At 37.1% G+C, this 18,422-nt stretch overlaps 1 protein-coding gene across 1 annotated transcript in view; it reads left to right on the top strand.

The window, feature by feature from the left end:
* PRUNE2 (prune homolog 2) overlaps positions 1-18,422 on the top strand; it is a 69,510-nt gene that overhangs the window by 37,280 nt on the left and 13,808 nt on the right. Inside the window, exons 5-7 of the mRNA XM_025051399.1 lie at positions 7,225-7,304; positions 9,221-9,421; positions 16,681-16,854. Coding sequence (XP_024907167.1) covers positions 7,225-7,304; positions 9,221-9,421; positions 16,681-16,854 — 455 coding nt within the window. The remainder of the gene's footprint in view (positions 1-7,224; positions 7,305-9,220; positions 9,422-16,680; positions 16,855-18,422) is intronic.

Here is an 18,422-nt window from a genome sequence, read left to right as displayed (position 1 = left end):
TGCCTATCCTCCAGGCATCCCCCATTCATAACCAAAGATTTCATTATCGCCTGAAAAACAAATGATTTAAAAGGTACTTAGGCTTTCCTTCTATTCCCGCTCAGTGTTCCTCAAACTTTAATATTCATGACATTTACTGTAAAGAATTTTATATGCAAAACTATATATGCTTTAATTCAGGGAACAATTAAAAAACTTATCGAAGGATCATTTGTGCTAAAGTAATTTTTGCTACCTGCAGATTTTTAGAATCCAACCCTGGGTAAGGAGACTGACCACACTGTGTCCCTCTCCCCCAAGAACCTGAGAACAGATGACTGTGGTTCGCAGGTTTTTGCAAAATCCCTAGAGAATCTGGTATCCAGGTGAGGGCCCAGTACTTGTCTTCCTTTTGTTTGCTGTCATTTATTTTCCTTATTTTCACCGCCTCTTTATCTGCCTCAGCAGCTGGCTTCTAGGGGCCACAGCACTTCCGTTGTAGGGTGAGTGAGGCCCAGCTGCGTAGCTAATTGTTACCCAAGGCCTCATTTTATAGGCTCAAACCGAGCTTTCTGTTGTGGGACCTAAACTCCCATCTTTTCCTTGGTATCAGCTCAATTAAGCTGCGTGTGAAACCCAGTCTTGCTTCCTAGTTCAGTAATTTGGTAAGCGCCCCAGAGCTCGCAGAGTACCATGCACTCTTACCTCAAATTGTGCAGACAATAATCCTGAAATGGCAATTCTCCAACCACTGGGCTTTCAATGACTAATTTATGTACTTAAAGGAAGGCAAGCATCTCATGAAAGGTTTTGTTTGTTTGTTTTCTATCTCCATTTCTCGAAAAAGTAGCTTTATCATTTTGTTTCATTTTACTTGACTAGAAGAAAGCCAAGAGAATTTTAGAAGCTCTGACATAAAGGAAATTTCTATGTCATCATTTCCCCAAAATATATCAGCATAACTGTCTGGTATTTTTCTAAATAACAATTAATGTTTTAACCCGCTATCTCATTTCTATGGAGCTATAATTTTTAGTTGCCAATCTTATAAGAACGATTATTCCCAAAAAGGGCTGCTGCCTGGCACTGGGTATACATGCCTGTCAGGGAACATTGCCATCTGGAAATGCCATCTCTGAGTGTGTACGTGCCAAGTCTTGGTTCACTGCTAATAGTTTCCTATTAAAAAGAACCTGATCTCAGGCAAGGCTAATCCTTCAACAACAATTAAATCCCTCCAGATTCAGAAATGCTGGAAGCATGTAAAATGTAGAATTGGTTTACTTTTGTACCTGGTCTAAGGCAAGGTGGTGCATTTAGTTATGTACAAAAGTGTGGCATTTGTGATCCTTCATGCTATGGTGTCAGGGCTGCCATACTACTACATGCTGGCTTACTTATTAAGAAATACCAGAAACACAAACTCTACTAATACACATGGCATCTAGTCTCAAATGGGCGAATTCCATTTATACCATCATTCCCCACCTAGTGGTATCAATGGTCAGTACGAGCTGCACAGGTTTAGTATGAATAGCCCTGGCTCATAGAAGAGCACTGTTCTTTTTTCCAGCTTCCTCGGTTGAATTGAACCCTTAGCTAATTCAGACCACTCTTTTTTTCTGATTTCTGAATTTAAGGCTATTTATTTTCCTCTAGAAATTTCTGTAGCTACTTCCACAAGTTGTGATACATAGGGCTCTATCGTTCAGTTACTTATAAGTATGCTTTTCAGTTTCTAAACTTTTTGTGACTGATTTCTAGATGTATGGCCCTGAAGTCCAAGAATATGCTACATGTAATCTTGACTTTTGGTATTTTATGAGATATTCTATATAGTTAATTTGTGTGAGTTTGAAAAAATTTTGTATTTTTATTGAGTGCAGATCTATCCATTAGATTGAACTATATTATTACATTGTTTGGATCTTCTATATTCTTATGCAATTTTTTCAGATTGATTTATAAATTCTTGAGAAGTATAATTAAATTTGCCCCATGGAATTAATTTCTCCTTATAATTTATCTTCAATTTTTGTTTTATTTATTTTTAGGATATGCTGGATTATTACATATTCTTTTTATCATGAAATGCTGTTCTTAAGCCTTAATAATGCTTTTCTGCCTAACGTCTATTTTATTTGACATTAATATTGTTGACACTTGCTTTCTTGAGGTTAGTATTTTTCTGACATATCTTTTTATATCACTTTATTGTCAATATTTCCACATGATTATTTTTTGTATGTTTATTTTGGTGTGAGCTCATTTTTCTAAGGGTTTTTCCTTTCTCCTAAGTAGATTTCCAGTGAATTCTAGATTGTAGAAGTAGCACTACCAAGTGGTTTCACAATTGAATCTTCTGGAACCCTAGGGCTCCAGATCATCGATGGTCCTAGATGAATTTTAATTTTAACTTCTCGACTTGAGTTTCCTGCATCATTCAGGTGAAATAAATTAAGAAACACAATTAATGTCTCTAATTCTCATAGGTTGCTTTTTATTTCCACCCAAGAATCCAGGCAGACTATGTTTTCCAAGGCCAGTGGATAGAATTTGTTCTCATCCCCTTTTCATTAAGGAAGCAGTTCTTTAAAGTTCAACGCCTTATTTAGAAAGTTCATGTCTAGACTTTTCTTCTAGTACCTAGAATCATTTCTCTTTTGGGGCCTGAAGGCCTAAATTCATTCCAAAAATCCTGTGTGCTTCCTTCTACTCGGCTTTCTAGAATAAGTCTTCATTTCTGGCACTTGGGGACTTTTCCTGGTTTCTTTCAAATTTGAAAATGTATTAAATTACTTCCGAGATATTCTATCTTGTATAGCATTTCTTTGTATTTATAATGGTACATGGCATTATATCTTACCAGACACTTTTTAATCTCTCTCTCTCTCTCTTTTTTTTTTTTTTTAACAAAAAGGGAAAGTCTCAGAGAGCCCTGAAGGGGGTTCTGCCTTGAATATGATAACATTGTTTTATTTTTATTAGATTTAATTTATATGACTTTTTTTTTAGGTGAGTGATTCTAAGTTTCCATATATACTAGTGATATAATGCTTTCTTTCAAAATAAGTTTACTTAACTCAAACAAGTTGATTTAAAGAAAAATATTAAACAAATTTGTAAGTGCCAAATGGCTATGAAAAAACCATTAAGATGATATGTTAATACTCAAGTTTATGGAATAATTGAAAGCATTTGATGCCTTTGCTAGCTTTTGTTCCCATTTTTAAAAATGTTCTTTTATGCTTTTCAGACAAGAAAATGTGTACCATTAACATGAGCCTGGGTTGAAAATATGGGAAATGGGTTATCTAAATTAGGGCACAGTGTGAGTCAGATAGTCCCTTCAAAACATACAATAAAGGCCAGCCTTGCTAGTCAGAATGGGCTAGGTTAGGATGTGGTAACAGAGAATCCTAACATCTCAGAGCAAAACGAAACAAAAATTTCTTTTTTGTTCACATATCCAATGGGCTTTAATTGGGACCTCTGTTCCTCACAGTAACTCTGCCACAGCCTGCTAGAGCCCTTCCACACCAAGGCTGGAAAGAGCACATGGCACTTCCTCTTAATTCTTCTGACCGGAAGTGACACCTGCTACTCCTCCTCTCATTTAATTTGTCAAAGCAACTCATGTGACTGCCCTAAGTACAATTTTACCATGTGCCCCAAAGGCCGAGATCCAGAAATATCTGATGAAGTAAGTATTTGGTTTATAATGATTATAAACTATCCAGCAAACAGTTTTGGATCCATCCTCTAGATGGAGATGTAGAGCTGAGCATCTGTTTCGTAGGTCAGCCATAGTAGAGTCAAACTTGTGTTTACAACTTCCTCAGCCTCTTTGGTAGCTCTATTCTGTACACGGAAAACCCTAAATTAAGTAGTTGGTATGGCTAGATAAGGTAAAATACTTCCCTTCATGCTGGAATAATTTGTTACCTAACAAGTCTCAAGAAGCTTCCATTACCAATTGTAAATCTCCATCCTCCACAGTCGCCAAGTACTCTGTTTTGCCCACTTCATTCTACAGAGATTTATGGACCTAAAGTATAAACGTGGTTGAAGTATTTACAATCAGTGCAACTGGGTTTCTCCCAGGTATGCCTCTGGGCTTTTCTAGTTCAGCTTCCCTCTCTGTTCCTGGGATTTCCTAATATATCCCCATGGTCTTCTGCAATATCCATGGGTTTGTGAGAGTGCCTCTCCTCTGATCACAGCCTTCAGCTTTTCCCTTCCCCCATGCATGCCACCATTGGCTTTCTAGCACCTTCTTGAAAAGGTCCCTTCTCTGTGTTGCAAAGGAGTGTGGAGAGACAAAGGCTGTACTCACTAATGTCAGTGAGTTCAAGGGTACTTACAGGCTCTATGGAGACTTGTGCAGTCCTGGAGTTCACCCTTACCCAAATTATAGTAACCTCAATTATGTTTTGTCCAACCATGACACATACTTCAATTAAATCACTGATCCTGATAGTATGTTAAAAATGAGGAAATGTAATACCTCAAACTTAATGCTTTACAAATTACAGAGTGCTTTTGTATGTATTATATTTATTTTCCATGGTCATTGTGATATTAGGTATTTATTATCTCTATTTAAAATCGCAAAGGTGCTCAGTCAGTTTTCTTAGAGTTAATCATCTTGACAGTACTAGCAGTGGAACTATGACCCAGAACTATACCCTCATATCTAGGACTCTTTCACTTATTCCATGATGTTGCCCATAACTCACAAACATTAACAAAATCCACAAAACTTTAAGACCGATACTATCTGTCTATTTAAAAATGCTCCATTTTTACTTTGGATTAAAGGCCAGTACCTTTATGTGCTCTGTCAGGCTGGTAGTGATACAATGATATCTTTTTATTTATTTATTTTTTCAGATTGACTTATAGGCAGAGGACTAGCGAAAATATTGTAATGTGCATTTAGGGTATTTCAAGCTCGATAATTCAATCCACATATCTATCATGTAGTTATTTTTACCAGGTGCTGAAGACATAACAGCAAAGAAGATGGACATGGTTCCTGTCCTCATGAAGTTTCACAGCTAATGGAAAAAGCCATTATAATAGATAGCAAAAAGAACTGCAATAGTAATAGAAAACGTTCTTATCTTTCAGTGTTATCCCATATAAGAGTTTTTTAGGCATTGCATAGTCTCTCCCTTTTATTGGTGAGGAAACTGAATAACTGGCGATAGAACACAAATAAGTGATAGCACTAAGATTTTAGTCCAGCTGCTCTTAGCAGCATTTTGCCACTTTACAGGTTACTACAGGGTTGATGTCAAAGAGAACACACACAGATAACTTCAGGAAACTGAGAGATAACTTTCCTTTTTGAGGAAATTGGGAAACTGCAGCAGCATGAGAAACCTGGGCATCAGGTCCCAAGATGCAGAGCTGGAGCCTAGCACAGGCCTTCTCTTTACTCACCTCTCCTGTCGCTTTTACTGGGCAATTTGGTTTGCTGCCAGTCAGTATGCTGTGTCTCTGTTTGGCACAGTTTATCCTGTTTCTGCCAATACATTATTGCTTTTGACTCATACATCAACTTCTTGCTCACTGTTTTTCCTCTAGGGTGCAGAATTCATTTTAGAGGATATACAGGATAGAAACCATAGCAAATGTATGGAGAAAGAATCTCCCTAAGGTTGTTTTTGAAGGGATCTGTGGGGTTGGTGGGTAAGGAAACGGGCATTTACTTCTCTCAGGGGAGCAGCACTAAGTTATTGGTGTTAGTCATCATTATTTTAACCCCATCATCCCATCTCCACCACAAGAATGAGGCTGGTCTATTTTTTTCCTCTATATCCTCAGCATGTAGTAGACGCTCAATACTTATTTGTTGAATAAATAAAGTAAGTACAGTTATTACTAGAAACATATATAATTTTGCTTTTATCATAGTGCATTCTTGACAACAGGGGTTTAACTTGGATCCTGGAGAAATTGGTCATCCACGTAAGCAAACTCCAAATGTTTGGTAGGTCCAGACTGAAATGGAGAGAAGTCTCAATAAGAGAGAAAGTAAGGGACCAAATTTAGAACTTTAACACAAAAGTTTATCGTGTTTAAATTTAGATTAGTGCCGGACGTGTTTCCATAGTGTAGCAGCTAGCACGTCTGCTTTACACGCAGAAGGTCCTGGGTTTGCACCCCAGTGAAGTCACAGTCCATGGTGTACGGCCATGCCACCCTGAACAAGCCCGATGTCTGATCTTGGTTAGTACTTGGATGGGAGACCACTCAGGAAGACCAGGTGCTGTAGGCATAAATAATAATAATAATATTAATTAATTAACTAATTAATTAATTTAGATTAGTGCCTACATTGCAAGGATTCACTCTAGGTGAGTGAAATAATGTGGAAACCACCAAGAAGAAAAATGTATCATGATAAATGGGGATTTACTGAACGATGGATGGGAGATGAAAAATAAGTCAAGGGGAATTGTGAATAGTGGTCAGCTTCCTACAAGAGTATATAGATTTGTCACTATTTTCTCCAGCATTTTCCTGTTCCCCTACACTTATCTTACCAAATAGGCTATCATAAATGGTCTTGGGATTGGCACTAATTAGAGAGGGGTGATGGTAACTCATGACCAGAACTGTCTTCACCAATGTGTAATTAACAATGAAGTTTTAGATTTTCAAAGAATTGAGGAAAATAACATTTGTTCGTACATTTTCAGGAATGTTAGTCAATTGCTCAGTCTTTCAAAACTCATTGAAGTAGGTAGTATATCCTTATTTTAAAAATGAAGAAGATGAGACTCTCTAAGTATGCTTTTCTCTGCCCACAGCAGTTTAAATTATATGCCCAAATTTACACAGAGGACGATATATACAAAATCAGATCTGTCTTTACTCTAAAGCACATATATTGCCTCTCTTGTTGAAAAAATATGTATTAAATGCCCTCTTAAGTATCTTTTATTAGTTATTTACTTTCCCTGTTTCTGAGTCTTTGACTTGGGGTATGTTTACTTATGTGAGCTGGTAGGAGAAGTGACTTCTGCACACACAGAGTAAAGCTGGTGTCCATGGTTCTCATTCACACTGACTGCAGAGAGTCTTTATTCTAATTTGGGGCCACTTACAATGGATTCAGTATGCGTATTTGGTTTATGCCAAGTGAGTTAAAAATGTTATCCTGGAATCTCTGGGTTTCCTTTTCAAAGAAAATTAAACCCCATACAATGTTTTACACCCTTTGCTTTCTTTCAGACAACTGTCAGAGGATGTAGGAATGGATGTCCCCTTTGAGGAGGGAATGCTGAGCCCCAGTGCTGCAGACATGAGGCCTGGTGAGAGGAGCATTTGTTCAGTTCCTTCAGTGGTATTTTATATCCGAACGGTGTCCTTATTCAGTGAGAAATCCATTTCCTGTGCATCCAACTTGTGATTTCAGTGATAAAAGTGAAGAGAAGAAAAAAAAAATGCGAGTAAGGTGTTAAGCTCAATTTGGCTAATTTCAGAGTTGACTTGAATATTGATGCTCACTGGTGTGGGCCACCTTTTAGACCCTGAGCCACGGCTTGATCAGCTAATGTTTTCAGTTCCAGTGACAATTGGCTACTGTGTAACAATACCGAATTCTAACTAATATCTAAGTTCACCCAATTTATACTTAAGTGTGAGAATGTTTAAAATTAGAAATGTGATATTAAAAAGAATCAGTATCCTGACTATTAAAAGAAAAGGGAAAAAACCCTACACCTTAAGGGTTTGCAATCCAAGACACATACCACAGGGAATTTTAAGATTTCTGTTACAATCTGTATGACTCTCACTTTACACTAACGTCACTCCTTTGCACTGTGCCAGCATCAGGATCATACCAAGATCCTGAGCCCTTGCATGGAGTAGGAAGAAGGGGGTCAATTAATTTTTTTTCTGCTCAAGTATTTAAAGTGCATTCTTCAAAATACTAGTCATGTGACATAATTATTTTTAAATGTTCTATAGCCAAGTAAGCATGGTGACCACAGTATGTCTACTCCACTCTTTGAGGTTCACAATGCACTTTGAATAGTAAAGGCACTAAAGCCTATGGTTATCCTGTATGGTAGCAATTAGCCATATGTGACTATTTAAATTAATTAAAATTTAAAATAAATTTGAAAAGTTGAATTCTTTAGTTGCACTAGCTTCATTTCAAGTGATCAACATTTCTATCATTACAAAAAATGATTTGAGGTAAGATTTCTTTGAGAATTCCTATACTATAAAAGTCTACTGTTTTTCAAACTTATTGGTCAATAGAACCTTTTTTCATATAATACATACAAACATTACATGGAAAGCAGTTTGGGTGATGTTCTACACTGAAAAGAAAAATCTTAGTGACAAAGAAACAGTGTCATGTCCCTTGGGACAAGACCAGAGTTAGAATTCCAGAACTGAGAGTTATACCAGATGGCCTCCAAAATAATTTGTGATGGGGCCTCCTGGAATTTCTACTTTTAGGCTGTTTCTCTACCATTGTTTAGTTGGAATCAACTTGGTTAAAAATGACTTCTCTAGCTCTGCTTCTCTTAAGTGAAAGTCATAGTTGTGGTAGATGTGTATTACAATGACAGGGTAGGAGCTACTTAACATAAAACTGTCACTTACAGTATGAGAACCAATGTCAAGCAATACCAGCATAAGAAATCACAAATACTTGATTGGACAATGTAATCTGGGAGTGTACCTTGATTTTATTAAAACAAACAAAAAAAGAATGTCAGCCAAAGAAAGGTCACTGCACATCATACACAGAGTTGTCAGAAACTGAAGAAAAATATTTGAGGAGCATATGTCAATATAACAGGTAAAATTCTTACCCTCCATTCCACAGAAGTAAAGGCTACAGGAACCATTATAACATATGTGTAAGCTTAACTAAGTTTTTTTTATGTGATATGCACCATAAAAATTCAATATTATATCAATTTCAAGTCCTCAAAACTGAACAGGGCAGTTCTATAAACTAGTTGTCTGCACATTTAACAATGACTCCCACTTGTAATTTCTATGCAGCCAAGGCCAAAGGAGCTGGGGCAAGCCAATCTGCTGGGCAAGAAGAGGGTCCAAATCCCATCTAAGGGTTTTTTTTTTTTAGCAGGTCTGCCTTTGCTGAAAGGGCCTTACAAATGTTATTCCACTAGAGCCCATACCCACTCCTGGCAGCCATGTATATGTTCTAATACTTGATTTTGTTATTTTTCATCTTCTTTAGAACCTCCTAATTCTCTGGACCTTAATGGCGCTCACCCTCAGAGAATCAAGCTCACAGCCCCAAATATCAATCTTTCTCTGGACCAAAGTGAAGGGTCTATTCTCTCTGATGATAACCTGGACAGTCCAGATGAAATTGATATCAATGTGGATGAACTCGATACCCCTGATGAAGCAGATTCTTTTGAGTATACTGGGCATGGTAAGTTGCCGAGTTGGCAAAGCCAAAGTTATGTGAAAAGTGAAAGATTATCTAAGTGGCATTAATAACGAACCTCTCATTTTGTTGCTAGTAGTTCTTTTTGTGGTTTCTAGAAGTTTCTGTTTGTATCTCAGCTCATAGGTAGCCATGATTGACAGTTTAGAGCTTAACAGAACAGGTGTGATTCACAGAGATCACACATAGCCATTGCTCTTTATTTAAACCCCTACTCTATAACAGGCCTTGTGCTAGCTGCTGGGGTTGACAGAAAGCTGTTACATGCTGTGTTTAAGAAAACTGGGGCTGGATTTGCAGAGAAAGAAAACTTAATCTGGAAGATTACATTTGAAGCAGAGAAATTAGAGTTTACCAATTTCTTTGCTCAATTTTCCACTATCTGGAATGTTCTCTCCCCCAGATCCTTACGTGGCTGTTTTCTTTTCTCTATTCAGATCTTATACTAGATGTCATCTCCTCAGCCAGACTTTCCTTGATCTCTATAATCAATTGTCCTCACCTTCCCCACCACCACCACCCAGTCATTTTCTATCCCTATATTCATTTTATGTTCCATGTGTCACTAATTGAATCATATTGTTTAACGTTGTTTTTGTTTGTTTGTTTTTGCATGTTTGTCTTTCTCTTCCCACTAGAATGTCTGCTCCATGAGGGCAGGGACTTGATTATGCTTGTTGTTATATTGCTGATAAAGTAGGAGGGAAGGATGGAGTAGGGTATGGTGGGAGAAAAATAAAAAAGGAGAAAATTCAAAGTTGCTAGGTCAAATACTCCCAATATGAATATCAGTCTCATTTTAGTTCTTTCTCTTGCTCAATGTACAAATACAAAGCATTTACTTTGTTAAAAAATGGCATCATGTAGTTTCTGTTTTATATGGTGGTATTCTCTGACTTTATCACATTCGAAATTGAAAGGGAGAGAATCCTGGCCACAGCTATTGCTTTGATACACTGTAAACATTCTTCTTAAAATTAATGATTTTATTTTTTTCTTAAAAAATTTTTAAAAATCTTTCAAATCACTTAAAAAGAAATACCAGCATTAAATGATGCTCTGACGTTTAGAGTCATGCTAATTCCAGCATGTCATTCATAGAACATAATTAGGAAATTCATCAACAGTGAATTAATTCAACCAATGGTTATTGAGCCACCAGGGCTATAGCATAATCAGGACAGATTGGGATCCTGCCTTCACAAAGCGTATAGCTTTATTTCCCCAAACTAAAAAAAAAAAAAAAAAATGGAGAGACTACACTACTCGTTCTATAGTTTATTATGTTTTAAGGAGGGATTTTATATTGCATTTTTGTCGTGTTTTCAAATTTTTATAGCTATCTGGGTATTTGACCTGTAGGTTAAAATACACAAATAAAAGGTGAAAGAAGATCTTGAATTCATATTCTTCTCTACCATCTCAGAGACTCTACTCCAGCTACTCCTAACATCCCGGCTGCCCCCAGTTGCCCCAGCCCTTTTTCTGCTAATATATTCTCACATGTAAGAATCATGCCTTGATTTACAATCCCAGAGAAGACAGCTGTGGCATGACCCTGCCGGTCTTTCCCTCTCCTCCCCCTGTACTTTGCCGTGGGGAGCTATATCACACCACATCTGAACCTTTATTTTTATAAATAGTAAAACTGCCAAGCAAAGTGGTAGTGGCTGAGCAAACTGGTAATTAAAGCTGCCACTTGCTGACACAGTCCTTTTTATTTAGTCAATACAGTTATGTTGAAAGAACCAGTTTAACAGCCACGACCCTACGTTTAGGTCTTAAATTCAAAGGACAAAGTATTAATGTACATTGAATTTGAAAGTCCACTCTGATTTTCAGATGCAAGGTATAAGTTTAGACACTGTTTTAAACAAACATTAAGCATTGAAAACACAAAGTACATCTGAATAGCTATATTTTATAAACACGTGGACATGGATAACTGACCATATAAGAGGGATAGAATACATTGTGTTCCCAAAGAATGAAATAAATGCTTGCAAGCAGCCTGCTATTTGGATTTCTTGTATGACTGTTTTGAACTAGGCATACACATTCTAAAACAATTTGGTCAGTAATTTATTTTATTTAATGAACACTTTCATAGTGCTTACTATGTGCCAGGATTCATGCTAGGTGCTTTATAAATATTAACTATTTCCATCCTCAGGTCAACTCTATGAATAGGTATTATTTTCTCCCATTTTAAGATGAGAACATTGAGGTACAGAGAGGTTAAGTAATTTACCTAAGGTTATATAGCTAGTAAATGTCAGAGCCGGGCACTCAAACCCTGAGTTGTTGTCCTTGACTCCTGGGCCATGCCGCTTCTCCATGAATACACTGACAATGAATAGGAGAGGGTCTTTCATTGGATTAGACTAACATACCTGAAGCTAAGGATGATAGCCTCCATGCCCCTCACATTTACACATCTTTTTATCCAGCCATTTACATGACTTGAGGGCTTTTAATTTACCAAGTGCTTTTTCCTCATTTGCCTGTTTCAGGCAGCAGCTGATGACTGAACATTACTGTCAGGTTTTTGCCCACAATGTGATTTTGCTTATGAAAAAATTTTGAATTTCGCTATCAAAAGATGTTAAATTGGTCTTTACTTACAAGCAATTTTCTTTAACAATGGTGTCCAAATAGTTGGAAAATATTCAAAGTACCAATATAATTAAGGCTTGCTTTCCTTTGCTATCTACAGGTGCCAAATATATCAGAAATATATAGATAGTGAAGGACTTAGGAGATCAATCTTTCTATAAGGGAGATCTGAGCTTTTTAAAAAAATGTTTTAAGATTAGAAACGTAAATATATCCTAAGGTCAGAAAAGATGATGACCTATTTTTGTTTTCCAAACGAACAGCAAAGTTACTTTTACCATAATTCAGATCTCAACAAAGGAATTTCATAAGAGAAATGAAAAAATGATAAAGAGTTTTAGCCTGAATATTTCTGATAAGAATGTTATAAGAAATACTCCTGCGTCCTTATATTTTTTCTTCCTAAGTGATGTTCGGTGACCTCATTTAAGCTATCTTTTCTAAAACTAACCCCTAAATGACAGATTGTTTTCTCTGTGAATAAGGTACCCCAACATTTTCCCCGATAATCAGAAAGTCACTTCATTTAACTTTCCTATCCACAGTGTTCCACTGTTTTCACAGCCTGCAGAGAACCAGCTTATAAAATCAATTCCGTGTTTTAACTCTGAATATAAATCTAATCGAGTGTTAAGTTTACTTCATTATTTTACCTGCAAATAATCTTATACCAGAGTGCCTTCTGAAAGGATGATTTTTTTTTTTTTTTGTACTTTTTGTTCTCCCTAACAACATTGTTCTTTGAAAGGAACCTGGCCAAATGAAAACACACACACAGTGTTTTTTTTTTCTCTTGCATTTTCCTCCCTGTTTCTTTGTACTTTTGGATGCCGAATTTTTACATCCAGATTTATTGCCTGCCCATTCTTTGTCACCAAAAAACTTTAAAGACTTCTTAACAGGTATACAGGGTGTCTTTCCTCTAATAAGAAAAAATTTAACTATTTCATCTACTAAGATTATTTACATTGTCAGTGCAAGAGCACAATATAAAAAGCTAGTCTCTTTTCATAGGTATAGGTCCCCTACTGGAAGGCCACAGCTGATGTCATCGCTAGTTAGTCCCTAATGACACCAACAGTGGCTTCTCCACCGTGGTCTGTATAACACAGGACATTCAAGAGCTCATGTACTATATCATTTCACAAGAGAAATGTTCAAGATGACTTCTCCCCTGCATACCCAAACTTAATTGACTTCAACAGTCACCAGGGAGAAAAATTTATTTAAAAAAGTAGACAAAGAAAATCAAGCATTTCTTAGTGAAGAAGGCATGAGACCAAAAATTAAAACTGGAGGGCCTGGAGATAGATTGTTAAATGAGACCTGAAAATTTTCAAAATAGTGATAAAATGATGGCTGGAAGATAGATGGTAATTTATAGTTATAGAAGAATTATTAAGATTGGGAAGATTTGCTAATTCAAGGAAGTAAAATAAAGCTATCTTTACTTCTTACTAGCTTATATTATTTACTGCTAGAAATGAACACCTTAAGAGAATTACTATACCCTTAGCCCTTAAATAATTTCTTTTACCCATTTATGCCAGTCGGAGAAGGAGCCCTAGCAACTGGCAAGCTCTCACCCTCTGAAACATTAGCAATAGCATTTTATAAAAAGGTCCAGCCTCAAACTTTTAGAATAAAATGAGTAATAATGCTGTTTTTTCAAAATAAACTGTAGGAATGTTTGTGCATGTGTGCATACATACATACTTTTAAGGTAGAGGTGTCTTTTCTTACTATGATATAATAATCAAAACATTATGATAAAAATTAACAGAGTCATCTATATAAAATATTATATTTCTATTTGAAAAAATTATGAATTCAAAAGGTAAACATAAGGCAGTAAAATAATCGTAATACATGACAAAGTTCTATCTAAAGAACTCCAACAAATCAATAAGGACAACAAGGACTTAACAGGATGCCTCCTGTTAGGAAGAGAAATATAAAGAGCCAATAAACACTTAAAAATTCATACCTGCTTTAGTAATTAAAGAAATGCAAATTAAAACAACAAAAAGTCAAGTTTTACCCTAAATTGTTATGGGTTAAAACCTTTAATAAACTTCTATGTTTTTGACAGTATGAGAAAACAAGAACTCTCATATGTTTTGGTGTGATATATTCAAGGCAAAATATCCATAAAATGTCTTAAGTGCTTATACCCTCTGATCCAGTATTTCATTGCTAGAAATTTAGCTTATAGCAATATATACACAAATGAGGTGAGATATCTGTACAAAGATATTTGTTGGAGCAAATTATAAGGAACAACAACAAAATGGAATAAAAATAAATTTCTATCACTATGGGATTGATAAACTAAAAGACATCAATAAAATGGAATACTGTAGGGCTATTTTTTAAATGAGCAGGGTTTATATTCATTGAGATGAAAAGAAGACTACTATATTATTAGGTAGGAACATATCACAGAACAGTATGCATACCTGTAGCACGTGCAGAATATATGAAATAATCATACATTTGGAAAAAAATTATGTGTGTTCACATGCACATAGAATGCACATCAAACAATAAGTGAGAGTGGTATTGGTGATTTTTGCTTTTTTCAGAACAATTTCTGTATTGCTTGCACTTTTACTAGTGTGTTTTACTTCTATAATTAGAAAATTATACTTTTATAATTTGAAAAAAGAATACAAAAGAATACAGTGTACAAAAGTTTTTTTTTTTAATGAAGTAGCCTCATTAAAAGCATGCAGAAAACAAAACAAAACAATCCCATACAGATTACCGGGGCTAAGTTAGAGCAGGCCCCAAAGTCCCAAACCAGAAGAAGAAGGGTTGGTGGATGGTGAGTTCATCGCAGGGGAGAGCATGTGTGTACAGGAGCATCGAAAGACAAACCCACATCAGAGTCTAGAGTTTTGAGGGCACAGAGACCAAATGGAAAACTGGGCTCCAGAAAGGAAGCTAAGATGAGTGTTCAAGGGCCCTAACCCTAGTAGGAAGAGAGAAGCAGGAAGGGATTCCGTAGGCAGATGGATAGATTTGCACAAGTGATGCAATGCTTGATCTGAAGCTAAAGGTTGCTGCTTTCCATCCTTGATAAGCTGCTGAGTGCTGGTGGGAACACAGAAGAAGCCAGAGTGAGGCAAGGCTCAGTAGGTGGTGGTAGCTGTTAGTGTTGGCAAAAAAAGCCTAGGATTGCTTCCCAACTGGACTTCAGTTTACTCTTCTAAGTCACAGGTAATTAGACATGTTTGAATGTCTTGCAGAATCTTCTGGAACATAAAGGCTTTGTTGTGACTCCATTACAGATTACCTATATTTCCGGGAACTTGTCTGAGCTTTATTTATTCACTCACCTTCCCAATTTTTATTGAGTGCTCTGTGCAGGTTTCCAGGCTGAATGTGGAGTGGGTTGGTAGAGGTGAGTATTAAAGGTAATTCAGGCAGTTTCTTAACCTAAGGATCTCACAGCCTCACAGTAAAATTCAAGGTACAATGCGATGTGATAGCTTAGGAAAGTAGAAAAGGTAAGGGTTTGACTATATTTGCTTACTAACTCTGTGACCTGATAACTACTTCAGAATTAGTTTTTGTATCTGCATCATATCTATTGCAATACCTACTACAGTACCTAATACATGGTAGATACTTAATAAAGTATTGCTACTAATAGTATTATCACCATCATCATCAAAGTCCCAACAAAAGAATACAAAGTACAATGTAAATCAAAGATCATTTTCCATGAGTGGAAAACTAAGAATGATACTATCTCACAAACTTCTTTTGAAAGTTATAAATGATATTTTCCTTCAAATTACATAAACATACAAAGACTAACCATTATTAACTCTGGTACTTAAAGTAAAAATGGAAACAATTGCAGCTTATTAGTTTTTAAAAAATAGAACATGGTTTCATTTTCTGGATACACAAGAGCGGGTAGTAAATTTCTCCCCCAAGATGCTCAGTGGGCTTTTTTATTGCCTTATGCATCCACAAATAGGAGTCTTGAGAATTTTTGGCCTTTTCTAGTCTACAAAGTTCATTGTTTCTTGCTGACTGTAAAATCTTTCTATAGCATATTTTTAAAACTTTATAGGAAGTAATATCAAATTTATGTTGAGATGCACTCCCAGTAGGGAAGGGGGTTCAGCTCCTTTGTAAGAGTCTCAGAGCAGGGTCTAGGCTAGCGGTATCATCATGGTACTAAATTTCAGGCCTCCAAAAGACTCTGAGTACTCAGGATATGCCAGGAAATGTGTCCCAAGGAAAATAAGATTATCTGGGCCTGGTAAATAGCCTTTCACCCTATTAGAAAGGCTTGAGGTCTTCAACCTGTATGATCAAGGATTAATTGGTACCAACCCATTGGACCACTGCTGACACAAGACAGCTCTAGCCCTGCATCTGTTCCCACCCTCAGCTTGGCCTTAGCAATGGATTTGGTTGTTCAGTCAGTCAATAACAAGACTTTGCTGAGTGTCCTTTATGTGGTCAAGATGGCGTTAAGCTCTGCAGGACTTATACGAAACGGGGAGTTCCAGCAGGTTGACTGACTCTGCCAGGAGACAGCTAGTTGTTGAACTGCCTCAACTGTAAGGGTCTTGCTCCTTCAGCTCTGCTCTGTACTTCATTTCCAGAGGATCCCGCAGCCAACAAAGATTCTGGCCAAGAATCAGAGTCTATTCCAGAATATACGGCAGAAGAGGAGCGGGAGGACAACCGGTTGTGGAGGACAGTGGTGATTGGAGAACAAGAGCAGCGGATTGACATGAAGGTCATCGAGCCCTACAGGAGGGTCATTTCTCACGGAGGTAGTCAAGCTCTGTGTGAACCTGGGAAGTGGGGAATGGGGTGGCCATATTTTTTATTAGGAAACAAAACTAGGGTTCCCTGCAGCGTGACATCCCAAAGACCTCATTGGGCAGCCAATGTTCAGGGGACTGTAGAGCTCAGTATATTATGTCATATGCAATTCAAGAAACATTGGAAAACCTACTATGCAAAAATAACTTTCCAATGTGAAAAATGCTTTTCACATCACATATCTGATAGCTATAACCTTCTGTGCAAACTTCTCGAAATCCATAGTTGTCCAATTTAATAATGCCTGTTCGGAATTCATTTAGGTCCGTTTAGGATTTAACTAGTTTTCGAGTATGTACCACCATAATCTATAGTAAGATCAGTACACTAGAGGTGCTTCTAGTTACAAAATGGTCTTTTGAATCTTCTTCAGAAGCTTTAGGAAACCTTTTGAGACTCAGCCTTGTCATTTTTTTCCCTACCTGAAATTGGCTTTTCTATAAAGTCCATTACATCCATGCCTGACAATAGACAGTTCCAGCCAAAGCCTCCACTCTCTTAGTGAGGGGTAATAGAGAAAGAAGTTGTGTTTTGCATTTCCAGTGCTTTCTTGGAGCTCCAGAGCCTTAGTCTGACTAATCTGGAATTCACAAAAAGTCAGATGAGTACAAGCAACACATTTAATGTTGTCAACTTCCAAAAGCATAAACAGCTTTTTTATTTTTCTGCTGCATGCACGCCTTTCCTGCAGTCCTGAGGCACTACCCTAACACTCAGCTGTTCCAGAAAAGTGTAAGCTGACAAGGCAATCACTGTTCTCTCCTTAACGAGGACAGGGAAATAAGTGTCTTGGCACAACATTAAACTTGTAGCTTTTGTTTTCTAACTAGCAGGAAGACATTTTGTTTTTTCAATCAAATTTCCCTCCACCAGCAGATTTTCCACTTTCCGTCCCATGCATTGCTTGCTACCTGCACATAAGTATCCTACCACCCAGGGAGTCCAATCATGACAGTGAAGGGAAATGCCAATAGGTGTCCTTAGTCATGACCTCCTTTTTTCCTGCCTCACTATTTGACCTGAAATGGTACTATTGCCCTGTGACAGCTGCTGTGGGGCTGGGGCAGTTTCCTTTAAGAGAAATTTTTCCCATAGCCCTTCAGAATGAGAGCTGGCCTGATCTTGCCAAAAGAGGAAGGCTGGCTGTAGAGTCAACCCTTTTGTTATGATGAAAACACAACCTGAACATCATCCAGCTCTTTCCACAAGGTCACACCTCCCTTTTACCACCCACCAGATATTTTTGGTTTGTTTGGCTCTTGGTAATAAAAATAAAACAAAGGCTGACTTTGAAAGTAACCTTTGTGTTTATTCTAAAAAGTACAAAAAAAAAAAAATATAGAACAGTGATAATCTATACATTTTTACACCTCAGGTCTTAAATTAAGTACCCCTTTGTTGTGAAGAAGGCAGGCTCACTGCCTCTCTGCAATCCTAAAGCTTACTCTTGTTGCTCCAGTGGACTCACCCGCTTGGTCTTTCCACCACAGGGAAATTAGATGGGCCAGGTGGGTGT

This window comes from Pteropus alecto, unplaced genomic scaffold (assembly GCF_000325575.1).
Source record: "Pteropus alecto unplaced genomic scaffold, ASM32557v1 scaffold95, whole genome shotgun sequence".
NCBI lineage: Eukaryota > Metazoa > Chordata > Mammalia > Chiroptera > Pteropodidae > Pteropus > Pteropus alecto.
The sequence above is the reverse complement of the archived record's forward strand: the minus strand, read 5'-3'. Positions and strand labels throughout refer to the sequence as shown.